This window comes from Esox lucius, chromosome 21 (genome assembly GCF_011004845.1).
Source record: "Esox lucius isolate fEsoLuc1 chromosome 21, fEsoLuc1.pri, whole genome shotgun sequence".
In the NCBI taxonomy this organism is placed as follows: Eukaryota; Metazoa; Chordata; class Actinopteri; order Esociformes; family Esocidae; genus Esox; species Esox lucius.
Window position 1 is genome coordinate 26,629,573 of NC_047589.1, and position 17,449 is coordinate 26,647,021.

Sequence of the window (17,449 nt, forward strand, 5' to 3'; positions counted from 1 at the left end):
CCCAAACTTGAGGATGCAAGATCCGCGGAGACGCTTTACCCACACTGTTTACAGCGCTATTTTAAAGAAAACAAACATGCAACCATAACTTGTATTAGCAATAATAACTTCTAACATTGTTACAGTTACATATTTTTTTGGGGAAAATATATATTTTAATCTAATTGTCGTCATGAGTCAACGCCAGGTTTTACAAGGTAACATCATCAGGTTTTCACACATTTTTCAAGGCTGGATTTAGTTTCTCAAGAGCAACACCAAATTTTACTTGACTAACACCAGTTATTATTATTATTTAATTTTAGTGGATAATTCATTTGTGTCTTTTAGTGTTTGAGCAGTACCAGAAAGCAAGGACACAGTTTGTACAGACTGTTGCTGAGCTTGCAACCAGACCGCAAAACATTGAAACTTTACAAAATGCCGGTAAGCTTGGACTTGGTTAAATACTTCTGTATCTTTTCTGTCAAACAAATAACCTATTTTCTCCGACCTTAATTCATGTCCCTATCCCTCAGGTGTGATGTCCCTGCTGAGGCCTTTGCTGCTAGACATCGTTCCTACCATCCAGCAGACATCTGCTCTGGCCCTCGGACGTCTGGCTAATTACAACGACGATCTGGCTGAGGCCGTAGTCAAAGGAGACATTCTCCCACAGCTCGTCTATTCCCTGGCCGAGCAGAATGTATGTGCTTGTGCGGACACCTACATACACTCCCTTAATTACCCTATGTGGTGTTTACTCCACTGGTAAAAGGTCCGTTCACGACACGAAACTCACCCATAAGAGCAAACGGGCAGGCGTGTGTTCAGTGTTTTGTCCTTCTGTGTGTGCGCATGTAGCGGTTTTACAAGAAGGCGGCAGCGTTTGTCCTGCGTGCAGTGGCCAAACACAGCCCCACTCTAGCCCAGGCTGTAGTGGACTGTGGAGGGCTAGACGCTCTGGTCATCTCCCTCGAGGAGTTTGACCCCGGGGTCAAGGAGGCGGCGGCCTGGGCTCTGGGATACATTGCGCGTCATAACGGCCGTAAGGACAATCCGTAGTACACACATACACACATTCATGGTATGTTAGGACGTGGACACACAGACTCTCGCCCTGTCCCCCCCACCCCATCGTATTCTCTATGTTCAGACCTGTCTCAGGCCGTTGTGGACGCTGGGGCAGTTCCCCTGCTGGTTCTGTGTATCCAGGAACCAGAGGTGGCGCTGAAACGGATCGCTGCCTCTGCCCTGAGTGACATCGCCAAACACTCCCCTGAGCTGGCACAGACCGTGGTGGACGCTGGGGCCATCGCACACCTGTCCCAGATGATCCTCAACCCCGATGCCAAGCTTAAGGTGAGCGGGCGGCATTGTTGGACCAAAACACGGCCTACCCTCGGAACCGGAAAGGTTACAGATTTATTGTATAGTCTGCATGCTGCTCTCTTTCCTCCGTCTGTCTCCCCTTCCTCACTTCCTTTTTCCACGTCTTCTGTCTTGTCTCCTCCAGAGGCAGGTGTTTTCTGCGCTGAGTCAGATCAGTAAACACTCAGTGGACCTGGCTGAGATGGTTGTGGAGGCAGAGATCTTCCCTTCGATCCTGGTCTGCCTCCGAGACCCTGACGAGTACGTCAGGAAGAACGTGACCACGCTGATGAGAGAGATCACTAAACACACTCCTGAGGTACACACACACACACAGATGTACAAAACGTATATTCACCGGTACCCCTAACCTGGCCTAAATGTGTGTGTGTGTGTGTGCAGTTGTCTCAACTGGTGGTAAACACTGGTGGAGTGGCGGCGGTGATTGACTACCTGGGGGAATGTCAAGGTGGCGTGCGGTTACCGGGGATCATGATGCTTGGATACGTGGCCGCTCACTCGGAAAACCTAGCCATGGCTGTCATCGTCTCTAAGGTGTGTGTGCGCGAGTCAGTGTGTGTGAAGCCTCATGTCTATGTGTGTGAAGTCTCATGTCTGTGTGTGTGAAGTCTCATGTCTGTGTGTGTGAAGTCTCATGTCTGTGTGTGTGAAGTCTCATGTCAGTGTGTGTGAAGTCTCATGTCTGTGTGTGTGAAGTCTCATGTCTGTGTGTGTGAAGTCTCATGTCTGTGTGTGTGAAGTCTCATGTCTGTGTGTGTGAAGTCTCATGTCAGTGTGTGTGAAGTCTCATGTCAGTGTGTGTGAAGTCTCATGTCTGTGTGTGTGAAGTCTCATGTCTGTGTGTGTGAAGTCTCATGTCAGTGTGTGTGAAGTCTCATGTCTGTGTGTGTACCTGACTCTCTCCTCTGTGTGCGCTGTGCAATGTCCACAAAGTGTATATTTGCGTGCATGCATACTTTCTTCAAGGTCTTCACTCTCTTTTTGTCCCTGTTCACAATGACTGTCCCCCCCCCCCCCGCCCCCCCACCCTGCAGGGGGTGCCTCAGCTGGCCATCTGTCTGTCTGAGGAGTCAGAAGATCACATCAAGGCCGCCACGGTGTGGGCATTTGGCCAGATCGGCCGCCACACCCCGGAGCACGCCAGGGCCGTAGCGGCGGCTCACGTCCTGCCCAAGTTGCTGGCCCTCTATATGGACCCGGACAGCTCAGAAGACCTGCAGATCAAGGTAGGCTCAACAGGTCATAGGTCAACGTCTTCAGTTGACTGATTGTACCAATGCAGAACATTTGTGAACGATCCTAACCGCTGCAGACAATAAGCTGTGTATCGAGAACAATTGAGTCTTTGCATCTCGCCCTCCAACCTCCATCCCCCATCCTCCAGGCCAAAAAGGCCCTGAAGAGCATCCTACAGAAATGCACGCATCTGCCTGCTCTGGAGCCACTGCTCTACGAAGCTCCCAGCAATATCCTCAAACACGTCGTCTACCAGTTCAGCAAGGTATGGGAACCTTTAAAAGCACCTCCATTGGCCTCTGTGTAAATGTCACAGAAAGGATCCACGAGGCCTAACAATATATTGATACCCTAGGCCATTCTAAAGCTAGTTCCGTTTTAAAGTGCAATTTTAAAATGGACACCTATTCTCTGCACCTTAAAAGAATTCCTTCGTCTACGCCTCGTCTTCCCTCAATCCTCAGCCTGTCCGCCGTGACAGCAAAGCCCTGTCCTTATCTCCCTTCTTCTCACCCGGTTCAGGTGCTTCCCCATGACAGCAAGGCTCGTCGTCTGTTTGTGACCAGCGGAGGCCTAAAGAAGGTTCAGGAGATTAAGGCTGATGTTGGATCTGCCCTGCAGGAGTACATCAACTCTATCAACAACTGTTACCCAGAGGAGATAGTCAGGTATATACACACAGACATGAGATTTTACGCATACTCCTCTCATCTGACACGTGCGTGCGTGCACACACACACACACATTACTAATTTACTAAAACAGATTCATATATTGTGTCTGTGTCTACCACCCTGAATGACCTCAGTGTGTCCTACTCTGTCCTACTCTAGATACTATTCTCCGGGCTACTCAGAGACCCTGCTGGAGCGGATAGACAAGTACCAGCCTGTCTGAACTTATGGTCTGGTTGGCGGATATGGGCTCTTTTCATTAGTGATTCAAACCACCGCCCCATCCATAAATATGTGGGGATCAGACCTATGTAAAAAAAAAAAAAAAACTCTCTTATCATTGTCTTTGTGCCATTGGCCAGTACATTGTTTGTTCATCGCTGTGTAAGTCTATGTTAGCATTTGTAAAGAGGAATGATGTACTGCATTAGTTTGCTCAAAAGTGTACACTTGCAAGCACTGAATATATAGTTTGGTGTTAAAAAAATTACACGACTGAATTCTTGTTTTTTTATTATAGAAAAATAATCGGGCAAATTAGAAAGTAAATAAAAAATATATAATAAATGTAATCTCACTAACACCATCACCACTTTAAAACTGTTCAGTTAAAATAAATGCTTACAGGCTATTTGACAAGATCTCTGCTGTGTTAGTATTTCCACCTTAAAATATTAGCTATTTCCTTTAGACTGGCGAAACCATCTGCATCTTTGTTCACCGTGTCTTTAGAATAATTAATTGTATCTTATGTTAACGTATAAACTACTCCTCATTTGTTTGTCAGGAAGTTAATTATTATTAATAGGAAATATATGCATCGTGTAGTTTTTGGTCCCAGAGACGTAATGTGGTTGAGGGGTGCCTTTAGGTTTCTTTTGTGATGTCGTGCTACTGCAGGCTTTGCACAGCGAAGATCCCGAGCAGTTGTAAACAGCACTTTGCTACCCCCTGGCGGTGTGAGATAGCGGGCATCTCACATTTTCTTTCTCCGACAGCTGCGGCGCACATGGCGACCCCCTCTTTGTTTATTGTCCCTCAATGCTTTAACTCCAGATTGCACTTACGCTAAAATATGGTTAGTGTATCTGGGAGTGTGTCTAAACACTGAAATGGTGTGCAAAATATGTGAGCCTGCTATTCACGCATGTAGGTGGGGATATTTTTTAAAGGATTTGTGCTATAGGACTGGACCACCAGAATATTGCGCTTAGCTATAGAATATAATAGAAATATTTGCAACTGGGTTGGATGAGACGGTCGCAAAATCACCTACGCCGAACGAGAATGTCCCATGAAAGAACGGTTTGGAATGCAAGGCTCGCTGCCGTTTATGCGGCTGGCAGCCTAGCAGTACAGCGTTGAGGCTACTTGTAACCGAAAGATTCCTAGTTCGAATCCCCAGCAACATTTTGATTAATAATTAACGTGTGACCTTAAGCAGAAAAAGTTGATCAAACAAGACCCTAGTAAACTTTTTGTTAAAGACCCGGAGGAGTAAAAAGAAAAAACGTCAATAACCAATTTTTAAGCTACAAGGTCAACATTATTGTACACAGCAAATTTCAAAGTGTTAAATCAAAACTCACAGTGTTGAAATTAACACTTTTTCGGAGTTTATATAGGTCCACACTAAATAGAGTTAAAATAACACTTTAAATAGTGTTACTTTTTTTTACACTTGCTTAGTGTAAAAACAACACTATAAGTGTTCACTGTTAACACCATTAGTGTTTCACCCCCCTCATTTAAACCAAGTTAGTGTTGAAATGACACTAGGTGTGTCAATATCTCAACACCAAGAGATTTATTTCCACACTTAGTGTTCATACAAACCCTGCTTAAGTGTAATTGGTATTTTGACTAAAAAAAACATGTGCAATGTGCATAAGTCAAAACGCTGTATCAGTTTGACATTTTATTTTCAACAACAGATTAAACAATTACACCAACACAAAGGAAGGTACAATATACTCCCCATCATCTGACCCATATACACACTGCAGATCAAAAGGCCTGTAGAACTTCAAGCTCTTGGCTTTTACAAGGTCACCCAACTCACAGTATCTCTCTACTTTAAATGCATGATAATGTTCTGAAAATCTTTCTGTGAAAAGTTTGTCGACAATAAAATACACAGTGCTGTCAATGAAGAGTATTTTTCGAATCTGATTGAAAACAGGAATTTCATTCTCAATTTCATTGCATACAATGAGGTCTGGTCTATATTCTGTCCCATCTAGTTTAACCCAGCTCATGGAAAGCATGCTTGTTTGTACTGGATTCTCCAGCATTCCTGACAACTTTTCACCATCTTCAACATCACTCCAACAAAATGGTTTCATTGGTCCGCACACAACTTGACTGAATGGTGTTGTTTCCCAAAGATAGCCTATTGACATCTGATGACTTTTTGCCAGAGATTTGGTGATGTTTTTGAAATTCTTTAGTGTATTCTTAAAAACTTTATGCTTAGCCTCAAACCTCATGCTCCACATGTGGACTAACGGACCAATTTTGCGAATACAGGCCGGATAATGCACCATAAAATGGTGTTTGGGCAGCAAGTTTTTTTGTGGATACAACTCTTTAAATAACTCATGGTGCTCAATTGTTAAATGCTTCAGGAGGACAGTCATACCTTTAGAAATACAAGGGGAAAACACCAGATTTAGAATTTGAAGTAAGAGCAGGAGCAAACGCCAATTTTTATCACCTATCCCCACGAGATCACCAAACAGCAATGGAATGTTTCTGACAAGACAGAGTGCCTGGATCGAATTGAGCCCTATGCTATTTCCACTATGCTCTAGATTAACCTTTGTGGGACGATTTTTTCTCTCTAAATAACCATAATCGTATGAATATATTCTGGAGAGCAATTCACTGTGTGTAACAAAACTTTCTGAAAGATACTCAAAAAGTAGCTTCATTTCAAATTGCACAATTCCTTCTAGGAGATCATGCATTACATCTAGAGAGTAGTTGTGGCAAACATGAAAATACTGGAGACTATTTAGTGTCGACTTTCTTTTGAGGCCATGTGTTGACTTAAGTTGAGGGTCAGATTCTAACTCACTGCAGTGCTGTTCATAAATTGAACGATCACGCAAAATAACTCTAACATCATCCTCATTGTAAACTAACTGGATATCAGCCTTTTCAGTTAAACATAGACGACAGGAGTAATGTCCACTAAATGATTCTATGAACCCAAGTATTGAGTGCATCCCCAAGTTGTCTCCAATTACTTGACATATTGTTCCATAAACCCTATCCGTTGATATGGGTAGTTCAATTCCATCGGTCTCTAAAATCTTTATCTCACGAATCAATGGTTCCAGGATGGGGTCAAATCCATACTTTTTTACATCTTGCGCATGAAATAGAGCAATCAAATGGATATTCATCAGTCTTGAATTCAATTTGGGTGGTAGATTTCGAAGCACAAAATAAAGAGCACCAACCTTGTGTACTCCACGTTTAGAACCAAGAGGGTTTGCGGTTTCAAATTCATCGTAGTACACCTGAATTTGTAAAGCACTGGGATGTTTTGAGAATAATGGATGACTCTGGAAGTAACTTCCATCACAAAAGTCCTCAAAATGGGATTTCTGCCTTCCTGTAAACTCTGTCAGCAGAGTACATACATCTAAATTTCTGCACATAAATTTTATAGTTTCCAAAATTGGGACATACACGAATGTATCTTTTACTGGGACCTGATCATAACATCCAGTTTTTTTGTTTCTCCTCATGTCGTATCTCATGCCAAGCACAATTTCAACTGGCTCCACAACACCCCATTTGTCAATGAAATAATTAGTTCTTTTAATTTCGGTGTTGAACATGGAAAAGGGACTCTCAAAATGAGCTAAACTTTCTTCGACAGCTGATCTGACAGGGTTATTAGGAGGAATGACAGAAATCACATCTTGACGAGTTTGGGTATGCATTTCTGTAGTGAGGTCCTCAAGGTCTGAAACAACTGATGATACCAAGCTATTGGCTACTCCACTGCACTGTAATTTGGCTACAATTGAAGCACATATATCTACAGTCTCTCTCCTGGAAAAGGTAACATTCTCAATGAGAGCAACTTGGGGATCACTTTCTCCAACAAACAAAGAACTTGGCTGATTATTATAAACATTTTGAGACGACTGTTCACCTGAAGACAAATCAAAAGCGGGATTGCCATCAACAGCATGAAAACGGATCAAATGCTTTCGAAACCCAGAATAGGAGCAAAACTGCCGACTACAGCCATCTTGCGCACACAACAACTTAAACTTTAACGAAGGATAGAAACTGTGTGTGACTCTTAAATGAGCTATCAAAGAGTGGCTGTTTCCATGCAAAATTTTACAAATGAAACACTTCAACATTTAAACTAATTTAAAAGCTTTGCACGCAGTTCCCTTACTCTGGGAGACTCACTTGAAAGACCAACGTCTATGTTGTAAACTGTGGTCTGCAGGAAGGTAAAGAAGTTGACCAGGGCTTCCTCGTAGGACAAGTTGAAGACATAGTGAACTTTGAAAAGTTCATCAAAGGCACTTAAGGAGCTGGTTCCAGAGCAAGGGATAAGACGCTTGTCCACAACAACGTAAAAGTGATCGATCCTGCCCTTGATCCTTCCTGATCCCAGTAGAAATGGCTGGTGGCCCTCCCTCCCACTGAGATGGCCTTCAATACTGGTGCAGGACTGAAAAAAATTAGATTAAACAAACAGGGGAAAAAAACTAATTACAATGTGAAATAATAAATGCATTAAACATGCTACTGTTAACTTCCTCACATTTAAATGAACTAAAATAGAATTAAAATCAATAAAATAAAATATCTGACACACCTTAACCCAATATGTGCCTGTCAAAACCAGTTACTTTGTGTATTACAATGAAAGGATAAACATTAAAAGAACACCCCCCACCACCAACAACATTTTTGTATCAGCCAAACCAAGCTATGTGACTGACTTACTTCATTAGAACAAAGAGTTGTAAATGGAAATTCTAAATGGAGCTGTAGGTCAATATAATGCAAGTGAATGAATGCAATCAGTTAGAGATTTTAAAAGGTACATTTAGACTGTCACATTATGCAAGCAATTTTCAATCCTGGTCCTGACCAACAACTCTGCACATGTTGCATGTCTCAATTATTATACTAACCTGTTTCAGATCTTCACCTCATTAGGTAAGAGCTACATACACTAGACTGAAGGGTTAGTTCACTCAAAAATGAAAATGTCATTTACACACACTCAACTTGTTCCAAACCGGTTTACATTTCTTTGTACTGCTGAACACAAAGGAAGATATTTTGAAGAAAGTTTGTAAACAGGCCACTTTGGGCAGCCATTGACTTCCACAATAGGAAAAGAACAGTATTATGACAGTCAATGGCTGCCCAAAGTGGCTAGTTTCTTCAAACTTTCTTCAAAATATCTTTGTGTTCAGCAGTAGAAAAATGTATACAGGTTTGGAACAACCTGAGGGTGACATTTTTGGGTGAGCTAACCTATTCTTATGCGTGTCAGGACAGAGAGACAAAATGTGCAGAGGCTTCAGTCCCCAAAGACAATTAATGAAAACCACTGCATTTTAGGGTTTATAACCCAAATCTTTGAAACAGCATTGTGAGTTTTACCTTATGAAAATGCACAAGTCTGTCAATTGCCTCTGTTGGACTGATCTTAGTCTTCTTCCTCCCTGGAGGAGGAGGCAGAAGATGCAACAGCAGCAGTACAGATGACATGTCACTGTCCCAATCTGAATGAGTAGATTGGGGTAATAAAAAAAAAGCCTTAGTGCTCACAATAGCAAGAAACCAAAGCAAATATTAAATTATAACATCCTCACAAATCATGCCAACCATTTTCAGATCCTTGTCCACCAGCAGCATTGAGAAGACACCGAATTTCTGCTGTTGAAGTAAGAGACTTGGCTTCATTGATGATCTTTTGCTTGAATGCAGTCTCCCACCTCTTAAGAAACTTGTTGGATGTTCCAGCATTGAACAGCAGAGCAAAGTCCTGATTTATCTAATGACAAAGCATATTAACAAGATTTCTGAGAGGTTACTTGGGACTTTTGTTTTATCCTTTACCACTAAAATAGATAGTGTGCATGTTTTGATAGACTTTGAAAGAATTCAAGTAAATACACATTCATGATTTCTTAGTCTATCACTATGTCTGAAAGGCATGTACGAGCAAGAGTGATAAATATATGAACAAATAACTCAAAGTAGCAATTATGTTAAAGATTAAACAAAAGCAGGCATTTCTAAAATACACTTAAAACAATCTTTGAAAAGTGGAATAAAAGTTTTATTTACCAATCCTTTTACATCCAAATATCTTGGGAAAACATCAAGGACGTCAGCTGATCGGTCAGGATTATGGACCAGTTCTTGTCTATGCTTAAAAGTTTCCTTCATCTTCTGCATTACTTCAGTTTCATCAGCTGTGTGGACAAGGAAAGAAATTGCCTCTCTGCATGCATCTCCTTCAAGTTGTTGCACATCATCTATCCTCCTTCGTCGACTTGGTCCTCCACTTTCAGACATCTCTAAGCGAACACGTTTTGGATTTTTCCTCGACAAAGTTTTAAGGCGCCAGGAGATGAACCCCGTTCCCTTTTCCGGATCGTAGAAATGCTCCTGTCAAAAAAGACGAGAACACTAATCTGAACAAATTATGTCATTATGTTATATACAATTTATAATAATAGACACTTCTATAACATGCCACAAAAAAAGGAGCATATAACATGTCAAACTAAATTGTAATTCAAGTACATCAATACAAACGATTCTTACATAGCCCTTTGCTGAAAATGGGTCTTTCAGGCTAGGAAAGAGAGAAATAATGCCCAAAGCATAAGTTTCCCGCTGTTTGCGGGTGGGGATCCTCCTGCAATTTAAAAAATAATATATATATATATAGTCATGGTCAACAGTCTTGTTTTCTACATCAATTGACAGCTGTGTGTTTTATTGCATTTGTGCTTTAAAGTCTTACCCATGAATTTCTGTCATGTGACTGACAACAATATTAACAAGCTGACGTCTGGTGCTGTGCTTTAAAGTTTTTGTTGTCTGGTATTCTTCAAGCACTTCCTCACCACCAGATTTTTTTTCCAGTGCATCTTGGACAGTCTGATTAAACATTGACCACAATACAGTTGAACACATGAAGACTAATAAAATGGTGAAAATATAGGGAAAAGTTAACCATAAGGAAAAACATGCATACATACCCGTTTTGCTTTTTCAGCGTCTATGTTAAAACTGTTGCTGACCATTGCTGTTTGATTTTCCACTGCGCTCTCGGGCTCTTCATGGTCAGTTGAAGAGAGTGAAAGAGTGTCAGTGCATGTGCTGGGGGTTGAGGTTCTTGTCGGTGAAAACTCTTGACAGAAAAAAGGTAAACATAATTTTTAAGGCATTAAATCAAACAAAATCTAATGTTCTTCTGAAGCAATCATTTTCCATCACAAATAAAAATTAAAGGGTTAGTTTAACAAAATTTTTTAAATGTCATAATTACTCACCCACATTACTTTAAACATCCATTTATCTTCGGAAAGGCAGATAGTTTGGCCAAAAATGATATTAAACCCATGATTTACTCACCCTCACCGTTTGAGATGCAATAATTTTTCAGACGAACACAATTTCAATTATTTTAGAAAATGTCTTAGATCTTTCAGTGGTTATAATGAGAAGTTATGGGATCCACCTCCTTTAAGTCCCAAAAATTTGCTTGCAACCTTCACAAAGGTAATCCATCCGGCTCCAGGGGGATAAACGAAGGCCTTCCGAGGGTAATCCGTGCGGTTTTGTTGTAAAAATATACATATTTAAAACTTTATAAAGCAAAATAACTGGCTTCCGGTAACTGTTCACGGAAGCTGGATCCTGGAGTATGACGTAGGACGTAGCGTAGGAAGCGTTGTGACGTGGAACAAACAGAGTTTTTATTTTTTTATTGAACATATATTAATGTACAAACAATATGGCAATAACAATGGTTCTTATCCTTAAAACATACAAAACAGGTGCAGGTATTGAACAGAGTTTTATTTTGCTCTCTGCGCTGTCACGTTCGTTTCACGTCACAACGCTTCCTACGCTACGTCCTACTCCAGGACCCATCTCCTGTGAACGTCCGTCAACAACTACCGGAAGCCAGTTATTTTCCATTATAAAGTTTTAAATATGTCTATTTGTATTTTTACGACAAAACCGCACAGATTACCCTTGGAAGGCCTTCATTTATCCCCCTGGAGCCGGATGGAATACTTTTGGGAAGGAAGCATTTACATTTTTGGGACTTGGAGGTGGCCCCTTATAACTTCTTATAACCACTGAAAGATCCAAGAATTTTTTTTTAAATAACTGAAGATGTGTTCATCTGAAAAATGATTGACATATGTATCTCAAACGGCATGAGGATGAGTATTTTTTGGCCGAACTATCCATTTAAGATATTTCTGATGGAATCAGAGCTTTCTGAACCATCCATAGGCAGCTACATAATTGCAACTTTCAAGGCCCAGTGCTGTGCTGCCCTTTACTAATTAGATGGCGTAATGGAAAGCCATGGGAGAGATATTGTTGAATAAAGTAGTTGCCCACTGAAAGTATTCTAGTCACTTTATAACATTAAAGTTGAACCACTGGAGTCACACTGACTATTTTAATGTCTTTACTACCTTTCTGTGCCTTGAAAGTGGTAATTACGTTGCTGCACATTATCTCTGATTTCATCAAAAATCTCTTAATTTGTGTTCTGAAGATAAACAAAGGTCTTACGGGTTTGGAATAACATGAGGGTGAGTAATTAATGACATTTTAATTTTTGGGTGAACTAACCCTTAAAAATAAAAATTGTAAAGATACACCCTTGTAAGTTCTCATTTTGCTATATCTAACTGCACTATATATATATATATATATAACTATACCAGAACCTTTTGTCCACTTATTCATCACTGGATCTCAAACTCATGTTCCCCGTTTTATATATTAACCCAAACAAATCAGTGACAATATTCAATAAACTGCTAAAAACTCATAAGTGAACACTTAATTGTATCCTGCTAATGTTGTAGCCTGGACTATTTTCGACAATGTTTGCATGATTAGCACCTCTCATGTTACTGCCGACTCGTGATGAATCCCTTGTTGTATTAGTGTCTGTTAAAGGTAAATGCGTTTCTGACCCACATGCATTTTGTCCCCAGGATAATTACACTGGAGTCCTCGAAAGTATGTCTCAATGGTTATTACAGACTTACCCTCAGACAAACCGGCAGAAATATTTTCTTCCGGACATCTTACAGTTAGGCATAAATGTGGACTGCCTTCGATCAATTCATGGAAGATGTCCTCTTCCACATTGGTGTCGGTGTCATCAAAGACTTGAAGAGCTGCAGTTCTGGCTAAGCCAAATTTGCCCTTAACTGAAAAGTAATTTTAACAACAGCATAAACAAATATAAATAAAGTTTTGTTAGTCACCATGCACTAAGAATAAACAATAATTTTGTTAATTACACTTGTTTATGTTCATAAAAAAGTAAACATTTTCTAATACATTATAAAAATCAAAAGTTGTAGGCCTATCTGTTAACATAAATGCACTTTGAACTTAAACAAAGGTTATATTTTTAATAACTAATACTAAAATTAGTTGCATTAATGTTTCAACAAATTAGACCATATTGTAAAGTGTTAACATACACAAGCCCTGTGTACTTGAGTCGGCTTATACTATAAGCATATTTCTGTATGACTACATTTCTAAGCTTCTTACCTTCATTGAGAAAATCTTGGAACGTAGAATCGCTGAGATATTTCACAAATTTCTTTACACCTTGATACTGAACTTTAACCAGCATGATGAAAGCTGTTGGTCAAGAAAAAAATATATAAAGAAAAACAACAGAAAGACAAGTATAATCACAATAATTTATTTATGGTAATCAGAGATGGGGACAAGTCACACACAGTCAAGTCCAAGCAAGTCTCAAGTCTTAACCATCAAGTCTCGAGTCAAGTCTCAAGTCACAGTTCAGATAAATCAAGCAAGTCAAGGGTTCACCCTAAGCAAGTCAAGTCGAGTCCTTATAAGTTTCAAGTCAAGTCACAGTACTAAAGAGATGAACACACACACACACTGTCCTCTGATTCTGACGTGCGCTCGCTGCGAAGCTCGATTTCAAAATCAAATATTTTTCTCCTCCGCGGTACAATGTTTTTGGGGGACGAAGCGGATGGATCTTGAATCAGCCTAAACGGGTTGTATTCGCTATAACAACCGCCTCGCTATACCTTATCCTGCTTATTACATGGCTACCTACCAAATAAATCAATAATTTTACACAAAATATTGATTTCAAAAGGAATTTATTGATTTAAAAACGATTGTATTGCTTCCTCTAAAGAAAATAGTCCGTTCCGTCTCTGGTTAGAATCCTGCTGCGGCCATAGCAACGCGCTGTTTTTCATGGCAACGGTGTTATCAAGAAATAACACGCATTCTGCACTGGAATTCAGCCAATCCATGTAATAAGGGCTAATAATAATAACCTTATAAACTAATTAGTGTGACTGAAAAACTGCCTAATATGTAATTACGCTGTAATTATTCTTGTCTGTATGAGTAAAAAAAAAAAAACTCTTCGAAATATTTAGGTGCTAGTAATGTTAGCCTTTCATGTTAGCCTTTCATGCAGTAAAGTTAACTGTTATGGTGTAAGCACAATGCTTTTTAGTTTCCATGCGGAGTTCACAAACACTTTAAAACGCGCACATTTAATACAGACATTATAGCCTACGTGTAATAATATACATGCCCGCTCATTTTAAGATGCCCATCAACATAAAAATTCAGGCTATGCAACTGTTATAGTCAAATTCCCTTACATCTATTTACCAGACGTATTCAGTAATGATAATGGTCACATTTCTAACAAGAAAAAAAAAACATATGCAACCACGGCCAAATTATGACAAACAAAAGATTAATTCATTACATTAGTAACTTAATCGTTATAGATCTTGGTGAAACTGAATATAAAAAGATGACTTTCTTACCTTCCCTTCTGGTTCTTAAAATGACGAATGAAATTCGACGTTGTTGCATATTTTGCATCTGGCAAATCTGTTTTTATTCACACGGTCCAGTTCAAAGTCCTTTTTGTGGAGCTCGATTAACGTTACTGTCTGCCATGTTTGGCGCGGTTTGAATTGTGCAGCGTTAAAGGCACATACGCTGATTAGTGGTGCTGATGTCACAACAGATATATTAATTTTATTGCTGTTTGTCATGTCATGTCATCTTCTTCCGCTTATCCGGGGCCGGGTAGCGGGGGCAGCAGTCTAAGCAGGGATGCCCAGACTTCCCTCTCCCCAGACACTTCCTCTAGCTCTTCCGGGGGGACACCGAGGCGTTCCCAGGCCAGCCGGGAGACATAGTCCCTCCAGCGAGTCCTAGGTCTTCCCCGGGGTCTCCTCCCGGTGGGACGGGACCGGAACACCTTCCCAGGAAGGCGTTCCGGAGGCATCCGAAAAAGATGCCCAAGCCACCTTTATTGCTGTTTGTTTATTATAAGTTCAAGTCATTGTCGAGTCTTCCACTTCAAGTCAAGTCAAGTCTCAAGTAATTTGTTCTCAAGTCAAAGTCAAGTCATTTTCATACTTTAATCAAGCAAGTCACAAGTCCTGAAAATTGTGACTCGAGTCCCCCATGTCTGATGGTAATACACTAACGTCACAACACAACATATATTCACAAAATACATACATATTATTAGCTTGATGTAATCCAAACCTTTAGAATCCATTATTTGCAAGAAAAAGATCCAAACGCAGGGCATAATACACAAATACAGTGATCTAAAGCTTGATCGTAAACGTCAAACTCCACATTCGTTATGATTCAAAAAATCCGCCCTCAAGAAGGGTTACGACAGGTTATGGTTACGGCAGTGATATCAAATTGGGTGGATGCTGTTATTTGCCTCATTAAACACTTAAGTTAACGTTAAGCTAAATCACAGACTATATCCTGTTATCTTTTACAGATTCTAAGATATAAGAAAACTTATTCAAAACTGCTAACTAAAATTAACTTTTGTGAATCTTACCTCAGTTTGCCAGCGAACTAGCAAAACGGCCGCGAGATCCTATCGATGGTCTTTCGTCGTACATGAGAGGAAATAAAGTTGGCACTCAGGCAATGTTGATAAACGTACTACTAACATTATTCTGAATTGTGAGAAACATTAAACATGAAAATTGGTAATAACTTAAGTGGTTATTAAAAATGATACCTGTTTGAACTCTCCTCTCCTCGTGATCATCCGCCATTAATCAAAAAGGAAACGATGTGCAAAAACCGGAAATCAGATCAACTCATCACCAGTGTCAATTATGTCAACTCGCTGTAATTACGCTGACTCCGACCACTGATTCACTCTGGAAGTGTTGATGCCACTCAAATCAACACCAGAATCAACACTTTTTAACTCAGAAAAATTAACACCATAAAAACAACTCTAAACTACACTGGATATTTTGCTGTGTACTATCTATTATTACTTTGTATATTTTTTACAGGAACTTGCAAATAAGAATTTCGTTTTATCATTTGTCTTTTTATCCTGTCATTAAAACAAATGTAAAATAATGCTCTGAAACCATTCATTTCTGAAACTATTACATATTGGTGTGAGAGCTATGTGAACAAAAACTGCATGGAATATCACAGTTTGTGCACGTTTAGCCAAATGTATTATGTCACAAGGCTAATCTGATTATTACAGACTAGTGAGGGGTTGGCTCTAGCCCATGATGTCAGTCAACCAATTTCTTAATTTACATATTTGTATGATTATTTCATTAGATATATAAATGCCTATCTGCCATTAAGGGAGACTAAAGATAACAAATACACTGGTTGAGAAAGCATTTACGTGTGTATTGGGCCACTGGCTTCCCTCTTCAATAAGACAACATTCGGACCATCAGCCATTGGTAAGCTACCTAAATTAAAATATCCTAATAATTTCCAAATCATCTAGGAGTTATTCAATTCAGTTATACTAGATTATTCTATACTATTAGGCCTATATATGTGTGTGTATATACATCTCAGGAAAAGATTAAGAGACCACTGCACCTTTTTCTTTCCTTTCCAAAAAAGTCAAAAAGTATGGTTTTGAACGAGGAACAGAAGGGTTAAAATGTTTGTATATATACATTCATATAGCCTACATATAAAAGAATAGTGACAATATTAGTTTGGTTTACATATTTTGATGTATTTAATAAAAAGTTATACATAACTATATATGCTTAAGCTTTAAATAATTAATAATGGAACTTTTTTTAATCATCTAATCAATAGAGGAGGGAAACGTACCTTTTCTAAAATTAATATTTTCCTCCATTTTACCCCATATTAATTCATAATGAATTGTTTCACATTTGAACGTCTGTAAAAAACAAAGGATTTAATATACACATCACACGGACACAGAGACACAGACACACACACACACACACACACAGACTTGACACCTTGGTAGTGTGAGTGTGAGTCCCCGCAGTGTGTGATAATCACTCTCACTTGTCAAAATTCTTCACAAAGTTATAAATAAAAAACACCATATGTGAAAAGGCCCATATTACTCAGGACTTTAGAGCCTCGCCGGGGTTTAAAGGCCGCAATCGGTCGGATGTCCATAGAGCCATAAGAATTCCATTGGCCTCTCACTAATGTTTTAAACATGTAAATAGATCAACAATTACAGTCCATCATAACACGTGGCTAGAGAAAAAATGCCTTCACAATTAAACACACTGTGTGTCTGTGTGGTGAGTTTTGCAATCTGTTTAAAGTTACAAAGGTTTTCACGAAGGGATTCTTCCTCTCTTCCTCTAACGGAAATCGTTTTATATCAGTCTTTCGTCCCTTTTCTCACGTAAGTGAGGCATTTCTGTTTCTCATTCTGCATACAGTGGCTATAGCCTACCTGCCTTTGTATTAATTAGTGTGTGAAAACACGTACACCTTTTACTTGAGCTCCTCTTCAAGACTCAGTCACCAAATCGGTGCATCTTTTCCATCAGTTGCTCGACTTAACACAT

General features: G+C 39.6%; 2 protein-coding genes across 4 annotated transcripts; one reads left to right on the forward strand and one right to left on the reverse strand.

The window, feature by feature from the left end:
• Window positions 1-5,430, forward strand: spag6 (sperm associated antigen 6). The gene is made up of 11 exons (XM_010890149.3): window positions 1-197; window positions 331-426; window positions 519-685; window positions 844-1,027; window positions 1,136-1,341; window positions 1,496-1,669; window positions 1,753-1,905; window positions 2,406-2,597; window positions 2,756-2,872; window positions 3,130-3,275; window positions 3,441-5,430. The coding sequence occupies exons 1-11, from the start codon at window positions 173-175 to the stop codon at window positions 3,502-3,504; spliced, it is 1,524 nt and encodes a 507-aa protein (XP_010888451.1). The 5' UTR covers window positions 1-172; the 3' UTR covers window positions 3,505-5,430.
• On the reverse strand, window positions 5,187-15,880 carry LOC114840502. Of its 3 annotated transcripts, XM_029124263.2 has the most exons (11): window positions 15,631-15,880; window positions 15,445-15,494; window positions 13,110-13,202; window positions 12,593-12,757; window positions 10,550-10,701; window positions 10,312-10,448; window positions 10,110-10,203; window positions 9,627-9,950; window positions 9,162-9,330; window positions 8,937-9,058; window positions 5,187-7,989 (listed from the first exon to the last, which is right to left on the reverse strand). In XM_029124263.2, the coding sequence occupies exons 3-11, from the start codon at window positions 13,192-13,194 to the stop codon at window positions 7,675-7,677; spliced, it is 1,563 nt and encodes a 520-aa protein (XP_028980096.1). In that variant the 5' UTR covers window positions 13,195-13,202; window positions 15,445-15,494; window positions 15,631-15,880; the 3' UTR covers window positions 5,187-7,674. The 3 variants fall into 3 exon arrangements, with proteins under 3 accessions (XP_028980096.1, XP_028980101.1, XP_028980097.1); XM_029124268.2 differs by lacking the exon at window positions 15,631-15,880 and having other exon boundaries at window positions 10,550-10,626; window positions 15,445-15,593; XM_029124264.2 differs by lacking the exons at window positions 15,445-15,494; window positions 15,631-15,880 and adding an exon at window positions 14,393-14,427.
• Between the last annotated feature and the right edge of the window lie 1,569 nt (window positions 15,881-17,449).